At 56.5% G+C, this 16,881-nt stretch overlaps 4 protein-coding genes across 4 annotated transcripts; 1 reads left to right on the top strand and 3 right to left on the bottom strand.

Annotated features, from left to right (window-relative positions):
• Positions 1-519: 519 nt before the first annotated feature.
• Positions 520-1,800, bottom strand: TRAVEDRAFT_135814 (uncharacterized protein; the record flags this gene model as incomplete). Its single annotated transcript, XM_008046728.1, has 2 exons — positions 520-738; positions 796-1,800. 2 exons carry the CDS (start codon positions 1,798-1,800, stop codon positions 520-522), a joined length of 1,224 nt encoding a protein of 407 aa, XP_008044919.1.
• Positions 1,801-2,737: 937 nt separating this feature from the next.
• TRAVEDRAFT_156528 (kinase-like protein) lies at positions 2,738-8,112 on the bottom strand. The gene is made up of 20 exons (XM_008046727.1): positions 8,022-8,112; positions 7,914-7,959; positions 7,769-7,857; positions 7,678-7,707; positions 7,268-7,332; positions 6,954-7,213; positions 6,847-6,898; positions 6,444-6,796; positions 6,059-6,379; positions 5,787-6,004; positions 5,347-5,733; positions 5,249-5,287; positions 5,051-5,197; positions 4,809-4,990; positions 4,736-4,755; positions 4,581-4,683; positions 4,200-4,522; positions 3,976-4,145; positions 3,639-3,919; positions 2,738-3,578 (listed from the first exon to the last, which is right to left on the bottom strand). Exons 1-20 carry the CDS (start codon positions 8,070-8,072, stop codon positions 2,945-2,947), a joined length of 3,771 nt encoding a protein of 1,256 aa, XP_008044918.1. The 5' UTR covers positions 8,073-8,112; the 3' UTR covers positions 2,738-2,944.
• A 487-nt stretch (positions 8,113-8,599) lies between these two features.
• On the top strand, positions 8,600-9,380 carry TRAVEDRAFT_75375 (uncharacterized protein). The gene is made up of 3 exons (XM_008046726.1): positions 8,600-8,705; positions 8,765-8,991; positions 9,047-9,380. Exons 1-3 carry the CDS (start codon positions 8,629-8,631, stop codon positions 9,277-9,279), a joined length of 537 nt encoding a protein of 178 aa, XP_008044917.1. The 5' UTR covers positions 8,600-8,628; the 3' UTR covers positions 9,280-9,380.
• Positions 9,381-13,351: 3,971 nt separating this feature from the next.
• Positions 13,352-13,900, bottom strand: TRAVEDRAFT_88266 (uncharacterized protein; the record flags this gene model as incomplete). Its single annotated transcript, XM_008046725.1, has 1 exon — positions 13,352-13,900. A coding segment is annotated over one exon (549 nt), but the record flags the coding sequence as incomplete, so codon positions are not given.
• Between the last annotated feature and the right edge of the window lie 2,981 nt (positions 13,901-16,881).

Here is a 16,881-nt window from a genome sequence, read left to right as displayed (position 1 = left end):
GGGGTGAGACAGAGAGGGAGGGGGCGGGCGCGAAGTGCGCCGAGGGGTGAAGAGTACGTACTAATAGTGACAAGTGCGGTGGAAAGACGACAAGCATAACACATGAGGAATGCAACGGAAATGCGAGAGAATGATGGAGAAACCGAGTAGAAGAGATGCACGGGAGGCGGCATATCGCCTCGCGGCAGTGTGTGTGCAAGCACACCGGCCCGACATATCACATAATGACACACTTGCAGCAACCCCCGCCGGCCTCGTCCTCCTCCGACAGATGCTTGCCCTGTGGTTGCATCGTGTCCATGGGCTGCATTGTCTGTGAGGATGGCCGATGGTCGTGGTCGGATTGTGCGTAATGCGCGAACGGTGGTGGTGATGGTGCACGGTTGGTGCGGTCGAATGACACTGGCGTAAGGGGAGGAATGGGGGACGGTGGATGCGAGTGCACAGTGAGCTCCTTCCGCGGTGACAGCTGTCGTTCTGGCTCTGGCCTTTGCCCGAACTCGTCCATTGGGATTTGTTCTATTCCTCCGCTCTGTCGTCTGCGGTACTTAGTGGCATCGTACCCGAATGTGCCGGGAGCCTAGTGCGCGGATGCATTAGCGCAATCCTCCCTGCACTATTGGCGAAACCTACCGGTTCGTAGACAACAGGTTCCGGCTCTCTTGGCTTCGGGCTCCCGTCCGCTGTCAAGAACTGGCCATCAAGACCCTTCTTCCGAGCGACGACAGGTAGGACGACCTGCGTTCCATGTCTTGGTCAATCCCGGTACCAATGCAAAGAGACGCATATGCTCACTTCATCCCAATTCCCGTTTGCAGTCACCGGCTGAGTCCATGTCGGAATAGCATCCTCATCACCATCCGCCATGGGATACTGCCCTATGGATCTCCGGTTTTCCTCCTTCTGGTTTGGTCTCTTCTGCATGGAGGATGGCGGGGACTTCGCCTTGGCCTTCTTCGCGGCTGATGCTGATGCGGCGTTCGCAGGGCTTTTGGCTCTCCGTTTCGCAGTGGGAGTCTGCTGGGCTTGGGAGGTGTTTGCTCTCGGCTGGGAGGCTGAGCGAGGGAGCTTCGGGGTGGTAGTAGGCGTGGAAACCCCACTCTCTGACCCACTTCGGGTAAACTTGCTGGGAGTAGCGGTTTGGGTGGATGGGGATGGGCGTTGTGAAGGCTGGGGTATTCGACTACGCGCAGTGTTCTGTGTAAAGCGACTGGTGGGGGTGTCGCTACGGTCAAGTGACGGGGAGGAGGCAGAGCCGTTAGGGTGTGGCTGGACCAAGTCAGTATAGTACTCTTCGTCCTGGTCATCGTACCCGTGGTCCTCGAGATCCGTCAATGGCCGCTCGTCCAACACCATCCCTGCCTGCCCTGCGCCCTCGTCCTCGTCCATGTATATGCTCTCCCTCGCCCCGACACTTCCCGCGCGTGGCCGTGCTCGCCCGTTGACCATTTCCCTCCCCCGTGAGCTCGACCGCGAGCGCGTCGACATGCCGCCCGGTACGTGTGTGTTGGACGCCTTCCGAAGCGTGTGGCCGTAGGTCGCTATATCGAGCATCTCCTGGCGACGAGCCACGCGCAGCTCGCCCACGCCCCCATTCCGCGCCACATCCCCGCGGTACCAGTGCTCGAAGGGATGCTCGTCCGACTCCATGGACATGCGGTCTGGGGTTTGACGGCCGAAGTCGATGTTGCTCTGTGAAGAGGAGAGGGAGTTCGGGACGAAAGGCGCCTGCTCGTTGAATATGTCAGACACCTTGTGCCGCGGCACGCGCACCGTCGATCGCGACGTGTGTGATTGCATCCTCTCGTCCACCGGCGTCAGTGGCGGCCCCTCCAGCTCTCCGTTCAGTCGTCCGTTTGGCCGGCCGTTCGTCGCGCTATATGTCGAGTTGGCCTGGCTGGAGGTGCTGCCGGTTCGCCGGCGCGATACCGGGATGCGAGTGCCTTTCGGCGCGTTCGCAGGCGAGATAGAACGTGTATAATCAGAAGGAGGCGAATCTGCGGGATTTGGGAGGTTTAGGGAATATGGCTGTGACAGAGCGCGGGCGCGCTGGAATGTGGGAGGATAAGCACCAGCGCCATAGCCGGCCGGGGGAGGGTCGGGTCTTGCCTGCTGCAAGCTGGGGCGGGGGATGGCGCTGGGTCTTGATTGAGAGGGTCCGGGGCTTGGGCTGGTAGCGTAGTATTGGCCGACCAGGTCCTCATTGGACGTGATGGATGCAGCAGAGATACGCTTGGAAAGAGCGTTGCTCTCGTCTCTCAGACCTGGGGGCAAGTTCAAACGTCATTCGCGCGTCGTGCGCATAGTGTGGCTCACGTTTGCGGAGGGCAGGCACAATAATCTCGTCCCATGCCGGTTCTCGATTCAGAGGGAAGGCCGATTGAGCGGTCGCGGTCAAGGCCATGGGTCGAGATGAGGGTCGGGGAGAAAGCGAAACAGCGTGGGGACTGCCTTCAGAAACGAAGAAAGGAGGGAGGCGAAGAGCAGCAGGTCGTCGGTGGTCGTCGTGGTCGTCGTTGAAGGCGAAGAGCCCGACGTGCAGTAGCCGAAGCGCGCGGTTTGTCCGAGTTGATTGATCACCTATATCGCAGGCTTACAACACTAATGATTGACTTCAAATGGTCTGATAAGCAAAGCGTAACCCCACTATATTCTGAACCCAATCACCATCACTCCGGATGTGCGCAGTTCCACGAGTTCGCACCAAAACGTCGAATCAATTCCCAGTACTGATTGACAAAATACTACATATATTAGGCCAGATTTAGGTATGAGTGTATGCGCGGTATGTGGTGGTTAGATGCGAATGACAATGCAGGGACATGCGATGTATGGACCAAAGGAAAGTGCAGGATGACGATGATATGACCTCGAAAGCAAATGAATGTAAGAGCTACCAGAACCGACACATGGAAGGGGACCTAAGAAATAGATTTACATACGACTATCGCCGCTCCGACCCCTGCCAGGGGATCTCATTCAACTGGTGCCGCGAGGGCCTTCCATTCCCTGTGGCGTTGCGCCCCGACGCGCGTACCCCGTTCGTAGTCCCCATGCTGCTCATGCTGCTCGGGGGGTTGCCAGCGAGCGACTCGGAGGCGTGGCGGCGCATGCGCTTCGGCGCGATGGCCTTCGCGGACTTGGGGGTGTCGATGCCCTTTGCGAGCCGCGCGGACGGCTTGAGGGCCGGAGTGAGGGTTGGGACGATCTCGCGCGCAAGCTCCCGAACAAGCACCGCAACGTCTTCCTTGCTGAGTTTGGCAACGATGTCGTAAATGCCGTAACGCTCCACGAGCATCGCGCGGTTGGGGTGGACGTCGCACACCGTCCGCAGGATACGGAGCAGGTTGAGCCGCACAACGGCCTTGCTCGAACCCAGCTTGTCGATGAGCCGCTTGAAGAACTGCGACTTCGCGATCCCGATAGTGATGTTGGTGGAGATGCGGAAAATCTTCAGGAAGGGGTCAAGCAGGTTCTCGAAGGAGTTGGCCTTGGCCGACACGAAGCAGCGCAAGAGGGCGTCCAGCGAATCCGCCTTCATCAGCTCGTCTTCTATCCTAGCCGTCTCATCTTGCAACCTGGCAACTCATCAGCTGCGCCCACAAAGAATCACAGCGGAGACCACAGCGAAGACGTACCAGGATAGGACAGCCTCGAGCGAGCTGACCTGGAAGTACGGGTCTTCCAGAAGACGGAGATACATTGACAACCCGTCGTGTTGCCACAGCAAGATCCGGCAACTCTTGCCCGCACTGGCGAGGTCGCAAAGGATTGGGAGGGCGAACTGCTTGAGCGGCGAACTCGACTCGATGACCCGCTTGAGGCTCGGGATGATGCCAGCCTGTGTCGCTTCCTCTTGCCTCGACTTGTTGAGCCGGCAGAGGTTGTAACACGTCTGGAAGATGTGGTTCGACATTTCCTGTGTCATGATAATCGTAAGCTGACGTTTCATGCGAGGATGGACGTAGCACGTACAGTCCCGTATGGGCCGGAGCTTTGTTCGTCAAGAATCTTGACCAAGATCTCGATGGCATTCGCGTTCTGCAGGACTTCGAGCAGATTGGCGTTCATAGATAGATGCTTGACAGCCTTGAGCATCTGGACAAGGTATTCCGGCTGCAATAGCTCGCATGCCCTGAGCAGGCCTGATTGCACGATTCATCAGTTACTCGTTGGTGATGACATAAAAAATCACGCACGTCGCACAACTTTGCGCGTCCCAAGCGCGTTCCGCACGTGGATATCGGACTGCGAGACCTGGCAGAACACCAGCAGAATCTGGATGATCTTCTTGTTCATGTCCGCAGCGGCGTCTCCGCGACTGGACATGACGTTCAGCAGAGCCGAGGATAATGGGTCGAGGAGGCCTTCTCGGATGAACATGCGACAGAAGTCGTTCTTCGTCGTAGGGCTCTGGAGGTCGAAGACGCTGCAGATGCCGTTCAATGCATGAACGACGAGTTCAGTCTGTTCCGAGTAGTCCTCGTCCAGAAGATCCACAAGAACTTTCAGACCACGACATCTGCCAGCAATGAGCGTCAGCGTATGCGCGAGTGTATAAGTAGGACTTTGGAGCGTACGAGATGAACATCTGCAGCGTGAGGACCGAGGAATGGCAGAGCAAGCGAATGAAATGCGAAGCCTCTGACCGGCATTCTGAAGGGTACTTCTTCGACGTGAAGCCTGGTCATCTAAGGTAAGGATTAAGCTCAGAGGAGGGAAGTCGCACACATACCCATGACCACTGGGATACCTCTTTAAAAGACATCAGCGACTTGATATCCCGTATGACGAATGCAAAGGCCTACCCGATCAGACAGAAGCTCTCCAGGAAACCCATATCAGTCGTGACGAGCGCGTTGATGATCTGCAGCAGCTTGAGAGTAACGTCCCGGGACGTCCGCGACTCGAGCACCTCCAGAATGGCCAGCATCCCATGCGCAGAGACCAGCTGCGACTGCATCTCTGGCGTGTCGTGTATGATATTGAGCTATCAATTCGGTCTTCAGTACCACGCGATATGCAAAACGAAAACGGGCGAGATACTGACAAGCTGGTCGCAAGCGTCCCGAAGCTGGAAGTCCGGCGCAGACGGGGTGAGCTCGTCGATGAGTTGCGTGACCGTATTGCACAGCCGTGCGTATTTGTCGCGCTGCAGGTTTGCCTCGAGGTCTTCCTCTGCGTAACCCTCGTCGATCTGTGCAAGACGTCAGTCCGCGCATGCGAACGAGCCTGGAGTTCGACGAACCTCGGCAAACGGATCCTCCTCGTCATCTTCGTCGCCCAGCTGCAAATGCAGTTAGTCGCGACGTTCTATAGTCCACACGACCGAGACAAGACACCAACCCACGACTTGTTCGACAGCCTCGTATTCAGTTGCAGAGTCTGCATCGGCTGCGCGGACGTTCCGTTCGCCTTCCCGAACACGTCCTCGTAGTCCTCGTCATCGTCTTCGGCGTACTTCCCGAAGTCGCTATGCAGCCGTTGCGCCTGAGCACGCCCGAAGGACTCCGAATTTGCTCCCACAAACGACGACGACCGGGAATGCGCCCTCGCTGAAGACGGCCCGCTCGATGGATGTGCAGGAGACACAAGAGGGCTAAGCGACGGGCGTGATCGCCTGTGCGAAAGGTCGGGGAGTGGCGCAGTCATTGGACCGGGAGAGGGAGCACCCAGGCCGACCGTCTTGATGTCGTCAGGGTGGAAGAGCCCCCGCCTGAACGAGTTCTTCATCTGTGATGCTAAAGTGAGCCACTAAGGGCAGTTTGGAGCACGACGGGACTGACCCTGAAATCGGCGACCTTCTCCTGCAGCTTCTCGTCGTCCTCGTCGAACGCGATGTCGGAGTAGTCCTCCACTATGGGCCCGATCTGCGGCTCCGGTGCCTTCGAGACCGGGAGTGGAGTGCTCCTACCAAGACCCTGTGGGCTACGCCCAGGTCGAATAGTCTGCGCGTTGTCATCTGCCTCGACCTTCTCCTCCTCCGCAGGCGTCTTCTCCAATGCTAGCACGCCGTAAGTATGAGTGACTCGCATGTGGAGTGAAAGGGATATCCTACCGTGCAGCTTCGTGAGCGAAATACCCTCCTCGAAGTCGTCATCCCAATTGTCCGTTTGTTCTTCTGGCTGCTGCAGGACAAAGGGCATTGGTAACGTCTCCCGAATGTGACCCAGAGCACCGGCTACTGGCGGAACCTTCTGGTTCGGCAGGGATCCTGGCTTGCGCTGTGCGTGGAGCATCGACTGCTGTGGCACGCCGAGTGAAGACGCAGCCTGGACCGACGATATCATATTCGTCGGTGACGGTAAGGGAGACAGCGGACGACCCGTAGCCGACAGTTTGCGATTGCGCTCCGGGTGCTTCGACGGTTTGGAGGGGGCTAGGAGGTCGGGCATTAGTTCGATATATGTGCTCACCTATGCACGTAGCGTACGCGAGCTTACATTTGAGTGCTTCGTTCCACTCCTGTACCTTGAGGACGGCCTCGTCGTAGTTGTAGTTGCTCGTGGGCCGCTTCTCGACACCGTTGCCCGCCCCTTCCGCCGCTCTTTGATGCCCCGCCATCTGTCTCCGCGCCGCGAGCATCCATGGATGCCTGAGGAGCTTCTTCGCCGATATACGCAAGTTGCAATCCTTCTGGAAGCAATGATACAGAAAGTCCTTGACGATAGGGGAGGCACCTTCCGGTATTGGAGGGCTATCGTCGTTCACGATGCGGAAGAGGGCGGGCATTGGATCCAAAAAGTGGTATGGCGGTTTGCCTTCCAGGAGCTCGATGACCGTGCACCCTACACTCCTGTATGCTCGTTGAGCATCGTGTATGCGCAGCACTCACGAGCCACTGACCAGATATCCGAGGCAGTCGTTGCTCCAGACTGCTCGATCACCTCTGGTGCCACTGTGAAAGAGTCAACACGCGGGGACCAGTATGCGCAGCAAATGAATGCACGAACTCCAGTATGGACTTCCCACAACCGCGTCGTCGCGTACGGCGCCTGCGGTCGTGCTACTGGCAACACCAAAATCCGCTAACTTGACACAACCGTCCTTGTTCGTGAGGATATTCGCGCCCTTGATGTCACGGTGAATAACACCTTGGTCGTGGAGATACACGAGCCCTTCCAGGATTTGCGCGACGTACACGCCGACCAGTGTTTCCGGGAACTTCCCGAATTTCTTGCAAATGTTATGGAGCGAGCCATTCTCGCAGAATCTACGCATGTCAGTCCTAGTGAGGTTGGGCCGGACAGCGTATGAAATGACGTACTCTAGAATAATGTACAGATACTCCCGCGTCTTCTCAAAACCCTTATACTTGACGATATTCGCATGCTGTGAATTCGCGGTGATCAGCATGGGTGTCAAGTTAAGGTCGAATACTGGGTTCCTGTCTTGCAGGTACGCGTAGTGAAGCGCGGAGCGATCATGCGGGGTGTTTCAGGTACGCGCAATGTATATTTCAGAGGAGAGACCCTATTCAACGTCTCTTCGTCAGGCACGCGGCCAAGAGGTTGTGGTGAATGGGCACGACGTGGATTACGCGTTCAAACGCGTCGCGCATCTTGATTACACGGCTTCTCCCCGGGACGACTCCCACTGTGGCCACCCAGTCGCAGTAGGACCCGGACCTCACTTCAGGCGGCGTATACTCCTCTGCCGGGGGCGGAATGGACTCACATTTAAGTTCTTGAGCAGATCGATCTCGGACTGTGGGACGCGTCCGGAGTCAGACCTTCATAATATAGCAGCGTACATGAGGGCCACGCACCATGATCTGACCAATCTCGCTCTTGGGAATGTTACTGAGCTGAATCTCCTTGATAGCGACCGTTTCTCCCGTAGCCCAGTTCAGGGCACCTGTACACAAAGGCTTCAGTGGTTGAGTTGCGACTGTGGCTGAACGCGGGACGCACGGTAGACCTGGCCGAAAGCTCCCTTTCCCAAACAATCTCCCAATTGCTGCGCAATCCAACATGAGCGTCCATAGGCCCCAAACCACCAGTAGAACAACAGAGACGAACATAGGCATTGAGCAGTTTGTTCGAACCGGAGCTGGATGGCGTTGCGGGCATGGCGGAAGTCGTACTAGGGAACGTGATGGGTAGCGAAAGAGAATGATCGGACGTGTCGAGACGATGGAGATGTAGTCGGAGGCACCGCTCAGCACACGACGACAGACATGGACTGTCGGTCGTTTGAGCGGCGGGTAGTTGGCAAGAGAGAGACAGTTTAGCTCCTCCTCCGAGCCCAGTAACCGCGTCGCAGTGCCAGGGGGCTGCCACCTCAATGGCAACAAAGCTGAATACGGTCTCCAGGGTCTTTCCGCCACTCGTGCGACGCGACGCCACAGTACATCCTGCTTGTCCACTACCCTCACTATGCCTCAATTGCAGGCATCTAGCGAGCAATCACCAACCTGAGCTCTAGATTAGAACGTATATGCACCATCAAAAAAAAGTAGGAGCTCACAATGGTGTTGTCTTAGGCCCATCGATGATCCTGGAACTCTAAGCGCCTCGCTTCGAGGCCACTATATAAACCATGCACGGTTTAGCATGATTCCGGTCTCGGAGTTCACTCTCAACCACCACCAACACCACCGCCACTCCATCAACGTCTCCCGCCACCATGCAGATGCCCTGCGAAGTTTGCTACGAGGACGCGACGCGTGTCTGCTCCGCTTGCAAGTATACGCGGTACTGCTCGTACGTCTTGTGATCGGGCCAGATTGCCTCGACGCGTCTGCTGATAACACATCGCGCAGGGAGGCATGCCAGAAGGCGAACTGGAAGACCCATAAGAAGGGTTGCGAGATTCAGCAGATGCTGAACAGGATGAACGAAGAGCATGCCGCCGCCCCGCGTGCACGCCCCAACCCCAAGCGCTGCACCGGCTGCAACGTGAGGTTCACCGAAGACTACCCATGCGATGGTGAATGTCCCGACTGCGGGTACGTCGCATGCGAGTCCTGCATATGCGACAACAACAATGGTATGGGTTCACCCTAATGCCGCGTCTAAGCCTCGAGAGCTCAATTTGACGACAGGGACGTGCTACTGCCCGAATTCCAATTTCGGCAACAAGTACTGCCAGATGGAGCCGCGGTATTACCACACGGACGGCAATGGCAGGGGGTACGGCGGAGACCGTCACCCCGAGCTGTTCCCCGACGAGGCGTACCCGGAGGACTTCTATGAGCCGGAGCCGCGGGCGTGCAACAACTGCGGGGAGGTTGCAAAGCTGCTCAAGAAAGAGTATTGCCGCGAGATCCGGTTCTGAGTGAGCCGCCCGTATCCTTTGTTTTGATATGACCTGCATTGTTGTACCTGCTTGTGGATATCTTTCACTCTATTGCTTTATCTTGGAATTTTATCTTCGATCTGGACATTGCGTGGAAAAGGGGATGAACCATTCCGAACGTCTCGCGGGTCTCGATCCAACAGCCGTCAACGCCGTCAGTGCATACTCTCCCTCTGAATGTGCAAGCTTCGGCTTTCAGATCTGTTACTGAGTCGCGGAAGCATTGGGAGGGGTAGGTCCAGTCCCCGGTGATGCGAGTCGAAGATCGACGGGTGGCGCTGGTCGTTACTACATGCTACACGCAAATGGACTCCGTTCATACACGCTGTTGGCCTTACCGTGGGCGGGCGTAGGCGTTCGCATTGCCGTCATTTTGTACGCACGGACGGTGCCAGGGCGTGCACGTAGAGCAGATCGAGATGGGAACATAGTTATACAACCAAGAACGGTCCAACACAAAGCTATCGACGATGTAGCGAGAGAGTACGCGGACGAGACTACGTATCAGCGTGGGGGTCAAAACAGCGTAGGCACCGAGCCACCGGGAACGTATGTAACGAGACGATGGGGGCGACGCAGCAGCGGCGTATGGATCGTAAACGGGACCTCAAGAAAACGCGAGCGCGAATACAACGAGACGTCGAGGGAGAGATCGAGATGCGAAGCAGATACGTAACGAGACAGAAATATGAGAGACGCGGGGCGAGGAGCGAGGGCGGCAGGGGTGGATATTGTACCAAGGGAACACGGCGTGTATGTAGCAAATACGGGTACATCACAACGAGAGTGTCGGGTAGCAAGACACGGTCCGGGAGAAGGCCTCCTGGGGCAGGTACTCCTGGGGAGCCTCGGGGCGCGCTCTTGATTTCGCTGCAAGAGCGGGGCGGCCCCCGGTGCGCGGAGAGGGGCGAAATAGGGCGATGCGGGAGTCTCGTGGAGGCGGGTGATTGCTGTATCTCCTGTTACACGCTGCGACCTCCCAGGAACGTCGTGGCAGCCATCACCTCGGCGTGGAAGGAAGGGCCTGATATGGGCGGTGTGGTCGGAGCGTGATGGGGCATGGACTGTGTAGCTATCGAAGTGATTATGATGTGTGTAACATTAGCTATCAGTGTGTCGTCAAACAAGAAGGAGAGCATCACCAGACTAAGCAGCGCCTTCCAAGTCGTCCAGCGAGTCGCTTCCTGGATCGCGGGCAGCGCCCGAAAGAGCCTGAGCGTCGACTTGCACGGCCGGGTCTGAGGGCTGGACTGGGGCTCTTGAAGGGGCAACCGGCTCCGTCGCTGACAATGGGGCCGGGGGTATCTCGGCGGATGTCCTGCAGGGACAAGTCATATGAGCAGCTCGCCACTGATTGAAGATGACGCCGGAGTACTGACGTCGCATCGAGATTGCATTCGACGCTAGCAGTACGGGTTGCCCTGAGCGCGCGTGCGCGTGCAAAGCTTCGAAACCCGTACTCGAGCAATAATGGCCTGTAGCCGAAGTAGCCACTAGGTCTCTTCATCAGGTCGAGGATCTCCGTGTCGAGTTCATCTGGGATGCATTCTTCCAAAGCAATGCCGTCCAGGTGGAGAAGATTTTGCCTGATATTGTCGAGGTACTGCGAAACGATGGTTCTTCCTGCGCATTCTTGCGTAAATAACTTGAACTCTGGCAATGCACGAGTTAGCTCGGTGAGAACATCCCGCGTGTGGTCGCGAACGGTCGTCAAGATGTCGGGGACCTCCGAAAATCTCGAGGCATCAGCTTTGGCGCAACCCAGGAAGTAGTCCACAGTTTCCAGGTAACGCGTGTGAGCGTCCCTCGCCGAGTCGTCCGAAGAGGCTTTCAAAGACGCCTGCGTCAGGTGCGTCAGATGTTCCCGCCGGAGACGGACTTGATCATATGCCCAGGTCGTGGCTTGTCAGACGAATATATTAGTGCTCGCAAAGCTGCATAGTAGAAAGGCTGTAAGGCAGCACAAAATGTCATCAGTGTGAGCGGCACGCATGTAAGTATAAGTGACGGATAGGTACTTACGTCTTACTGGGCTTGCCACGTTTGACGCGATCAATGTTCCCATGGAGGCTGCGTGCGCAACGTTGTATACTGTTCACCCAATCATCGTCGGCGTAGTGATTGGCCGTTGCGAGTTTATCTGCTAGATCCAAGATCTTCGGGACGAGTTCATCTGAAATGCATTCCACCACACGAGTGTCGTCAAGGTTGCGAAGCTTCCGCATGACGTCGTCAAGGTATGTTGAAGCGACGGCTCTCTGCATCCGGTCCTCCACAAACAGCTCCTGCAGTGTGTCAGTCAGCTTGGTGAGAACGTCTTGCGTGTTCTCGCGGGCGGTCTCTAGATCCTTAGGAGAGGATCCTGATGATGTCGACTCCACATGATTTGCGCACTCCAGGAAGTAGTCCACACTTTTCAGGTAACACGTGTAAGTGGCCCTCGCCTTCGGGTCCTCAGAAGACGTCGGCAGTGTGAGATACCCCCGGCACTGGAAAACTTGACGGTATGCCCAAATCGCAACTGGTTTCGGTAAAGAGATTAGTACTTGCATAGCTGTATAGAGGGGCTCTAAGGTAACACGAAAATCATCAGTATAGGAGCCTCGCATCTGATTCGAGGTGATGTCTGAGTACTGACGTCGCACCGGGATTGCATTTGACGCGAGCAATGTTCGCTTTGAGCGTGCGTGCAGAGTGTTGAATCTCGTCCGCCCAGCGGCCGTAGTAGTAGTTCGCGGCCGTTGTGGGTGTCTCCGTCAGGTCCAAGATCTCCGGGACGAGTTCATCTGGGATGCATTCTTCCACACGAGTGTCGTCCAGGTTGCGAAGCTCTCGCATGATATCGCGGAGATACATCGAATCGATGGTTATCTCCGTTACCTGGTCTTGATTGAAAAGCTCGAGTAGAGCGTGAGTGAGCTGGGATATAACATCCCGCGTGTATGCGCGGGCGGACTTCTTGTGGTGAGCATCGATGTACAATGTCAACGCACGGCTCGCGTACTCCAAGAATTCTTGCCAGAAGCTTTGCAGATGACTCGTGTCGGGGGCCCCAGTGGCGTCGTCCGAGGGTGTCGCCGTAAGGCGCTGCTGCTTGAGGCGAATGCGACGATATACACCGGCGATGACTTACGAAGTAAAGAAGTCAATACACGCAAATCTCCAAGGAGGGAGCACACTCACCTCGCTGCAGGACGGTTATCAGCGGTTCGTGCTTGCGGGAAATCGCACTTTCAATCAACTTCGCCCTTACCGTTCGGAGTCTATCCAGTGAGCCAATGACCCTCTCCGTCAAATCGGTCCCCTCGCTTTCGAAATAGTCGGCTAGTGTATCGAGTGCAGATGCAGCCCACACGCCGTCGGCCACCTGCATACTGGACGACCACGTTCCGGAGCAGAAGTAGACACGCAAGGCAGTCGCTTCCTCGTTTGTTAACGGGAATTGGGGGTGAGGTTGACTCTGCGACGCCATAGGTGCCTTGTGGGTCAGAGATACACAGAGGACGACGCGGAGCCACAACATCTGCTGTTGACCCAAAATCCCGAGGTGATTTTCCATCGCGGTAGGGGGGACAGGGTGGCTGTCCGTCGCGGTAAGGGGGCCGAGGTGCGTTTTGGCGTACTTGTACAGCAGACGGAAGCAGCGGATAGTATCGTCAGAGTCGGAACCCATCAGACACAGGGTTACGTTATAGAGGGCGTGAGGATGTAGGGTGATTCTGTATACTTCGCCAAGGGTCTCCACGTCCAACTGGCCTCTGTTGCTGTAGATGTGCACCCGTTCTTGTCCCTGCCATGTTTGTTTAGGCTTGGGCTTTTTGAAGTGTGACCGGAAGCGTGACATTAGCAAGGAGGAGGGCGAGGGAGGCGAGGGAGGCGAGGGAGGCGAGGGAGGCGAGGGAGGCGAGGGAGGCGAGGGGGAGGACTCTTCGCCGGCCATGCCGCAACAGAAATTTGCTAGAGCAGAACACGTTAGGTACATGAGTCGCTTGGGCTGCAATTTGTAAATCGCGCGGACCAGGGGAGAGAGGTAGGCGCATTGATGGTCCCAAAGAGGGAGAAACGTGACAACGGTGGTGAAAATGGCAAGAAATCCCACAAGTGTCGATACGATAGCGGCAACAGTGTTGTGAAGGTTCCAGAGGAAGATGAGGAGCCCAGTGAGGAAGCAGATCAGGGAGAGCTGCAGGAGGACGGGAATGGTGTTGACGAGCTCTTCTACGTGCCACGCCTGAAGGTTATTGAGGCGATACTGGCGCACGCGAGCAGCATGGCGCGAGGTCTCGGAGACGCCGCTGCTGTATTCGTTCAGCCACTGTTTGGACATGAGCCCCATCGATGCCGCAGTGAGACTGAGGACGAGTCCGGAGAACCATAATACATTCAGCCACACGGCCCAGCGCAGGGTAGCAGGCTCGGTGTCCGCGTTTGGGCTGTTGATGTTCGATGGTTGGGTGGAGTTGATGAAGGATTGGTTGATAGAGAAGCTGTCCAACTTGCTCGATATCTGTTGCAGTAAGGCGATTGAGGGATCGGGTGGGTTTAGTAGGGTGTACGCTGGCACATTGAATGCCGTGAGGATGGCAGAGAATAGGCCAGCCTAGGATTTTTTTCTTTCTCTTGAGTACGTGATCACAGACTCAGGTGGGGCACGCAACGTACGAAAACCAGGTATGTGTCGATTTCTTTGATCATACGCTTGATCTTCTTGTCACTATATGTTTCAACCGTCTTCGCCACCTCCTTCCATGTTTGCGTCTGTTGATCATCCGGATACAGTTCTTTCCATTTCTCATTTACGTCCTAGATGGCGGTTGGACGGAAGGCAACACCGCAATATACAGCCGACGCACTTCGATAGTATCTGCTTTCAGAATCTATGAGAGTGAAATAATCAGATGTTGACAGAGAGTGCGATCGGCAAGGCACTCACAGCGGCATTATCAGCTGCTCCAATGGAATTCTCTGCTGCAGACAGCTCGGCGCCGCTCGCGGAAGGTAACCGAGTTGGTGAGCCGGGCGGAAGCGGGTCCGCATGGTGGGGCTCAGACATAGGGAAGCAGCCGTAGAGGCCTGGAATATGTGGAGCAAGCGACAAGGGCTGAGCTGAAGGGAGAGCTGTGGCTCGTGCGGGCCTATATAGGGCGAGTGAGAGACAGCGCTCGAAAGCTCGCCTCGTGTACTTCGATTCCATATAAGATGTCAGTTTACGGTTCAATCCACCTGCAGCTCGGCCTTCCTCCTGCCACGCTGATCAACGCGGCAGACGCTGCTGGAATGCCTACACTCCAGGGTGGTAGATCGGGGCTTGCCACAATATTAATCAGCAAATAGCATAATGTTTGAGGAATGGTTTGCAAACGTACTATTCGGACTAGAGGGTTGCCCGAGCATGGCCACCTTTACGCGTACTTCGTCAGAGACCCACAGAATGCGCGTCGGCGGTTTTCACATGCATGTACTATATCTGTTGGAATGGATTGAGCTTGCACGTGTAACACCACAAAGCGGCAGGGCGATAACACAGCACCTCACCTCCCAGTGTAAAGAGCCTCGCGTTGTCGAAGATCGGATTGTGCTCTCAATAGCCCCATTGGCTCTCTACCTAGCAGGCTTCTTCTGTCTCACGGAACGCCACACGGAGCGCGTGGTGGAATAACCTAGTGCCCAATATCAACATAGGAAACGTCTCTGTGTCAAAGTGGTACTTGCCTTGCCATCGTGAATGCGAGTTGAGGGAGGGCACCTTGTGGAGGCACATTGCGTGGCGTCGCGTGCCTGCTCGTTCACAAAGTAGCGCTTCTGTAAACCGATGGAACACGCCACCGTCTGTTCGCGTTCCACCTCGAGGCGGCCGTGTGAGCGGGATGTACGGAAGTGCGTTCGAAGGTGGGTCCGGATGAGCACATAGGGATGTTGGCGAGCCTGGCATTACGCGCCGTCGGCAACGAGGCAATGTCGCCGTTAGCGGGGCTCAAGGACGATGTCCAGAATGTGACACACGCGGGGAAGCACGTACGGAGGACCTGCCTCGAGGCCAGACGGGCTACAATTGACAGTGTGGCGTGCGCGTCGTACCTATTAATCGCCAGGACACGTCCGTGCGACGTGCCATGCCCGCCATACACGCTCTGGTAGGGTATGTACAACGTGTAGAGGTCATCCATGAGGGTGGTACACCGTGCGGGCCCATGTTATCGTCCAAAACGTAGAACTATCAGGTGGATGAGTTATGAATACGAAGCGCTAATCATACGCACTTACAGCTCGATGCAAACCACTACTCCAATCACAGCAGTTTCGTACACGAGCTTGGTATGGAGGACCCGCTGACTGGCCAAAAGGATGGCGCCCGCAGCGAGGGAGACGGTAGCAATACTGAAACCGTCAGGTCCAACGAGGATCGAGGGGGTGCACGGCCTCCTGCCAGATGCTCATCTGCCCCTGAAGAAAGTATTTCCTCTATGCCGCTTGATGACGCGGGTATCCTACGCGCTAATAGAGCTCTCAGCGTGTCTCGAGTACAAGAAACGCCAACGTACCGCTAGTCTAGAACCGCCACAGGACACCACGTAGTGCGCGGGGCGCCCGATTGCCATGCAGGGTTACGCCTCTGCTGGCAGATGTGGCGAAGGGATACACGCTCAGCATATCCGCTCAGACGTTGAATGCAATCCGACGACAGGGTGCGCGCGTGAAGAAGCTGCACGCCACTCAGGTGCTCGAGTGAATGAGCGAGCGGGAGAGGTTTCACCGACTTCGCGTGAAGATTCCAGGGGACCCACGTAACAGACGACACGATGAGCTGGCCAACGGTGATACTATGGCCCGTCCGGAACGCGGACGATGGCGTACGTGCGAACTGGGGTTGTTTCATGTGGACAGCGATACGACACTTACACGCTATATGCGCCATACGCAGGCCTCAAAGGGCGGTTTGGGGTGAGGAGAATCGAGGGGGCGGAGTGCGGCGGAGGGCGCGCGATTGTGCGCGGCGAGGCGTTGCTCAGGACCTTCCTCAGTGGCTGCTCAGTGCCCACGAAGGCGGAGTGTACTCCGACCGACCCTCACCGCCTGCGGATGGCTGGTCATTCGTAAGGGACGATGCTTGTGATGGAACGAGACTAGAATGAGTCGTCGCGGCTGAAGGCCTCAGAGATCAAACGCACCTCACGATAGCCCGCGAACGGATGCTTCTACAACTGAAGACTGAGGACGAACACCTCGTCGTGTATCGTCTCCGTGTGCAGTGTCTCCGCGCGAGGAAGCACAGCCGTACTTGACAAAATCTGCGGGTAGAAGCCGCGCTCACGAGCCTGAGACCAGCCCACCGTCTAGCCAGCACCAGCCTAAAATCGGTGTCGAAAACAGAGCTGTGAGGAGGAGCACGCAGTCAGAGCGCGGTAGAGGGCGTGGCGGGACTCAGTATGCACTTCTTTGAGCTCGCAGCTCTGTGTGCCGTGCATGGCAGGTTCTCTGTCTTGAGTATCGATCGAGCTGGGAGAGATCATCGTGTTCGCGGATGTCGAGCAACGGCCTGAGTGTTTCCAGCAGTGGTGCGCACATGCAAAGGTCGCCGTC

The sequence above is a fragment of the Trametes versicolor genome (genome assembly GCF_000271585.1).
Source record: "Trametes versicolor FP-101664 SS1 unplaced genomic scaffold TRAVEscaffold_14, whole genome shotgun sequence".
Classification (NCBI taxonomy): domain Eukaryota; kingdom Fungi; phylum Basidiomycota; class Agaricomycetes; order Polyporales; family Polyporaceae; genus Trametes; species Trametes versicolor.
This window is presented reverse-complemented; position numbering and strand designations above follow the sequence as displayed.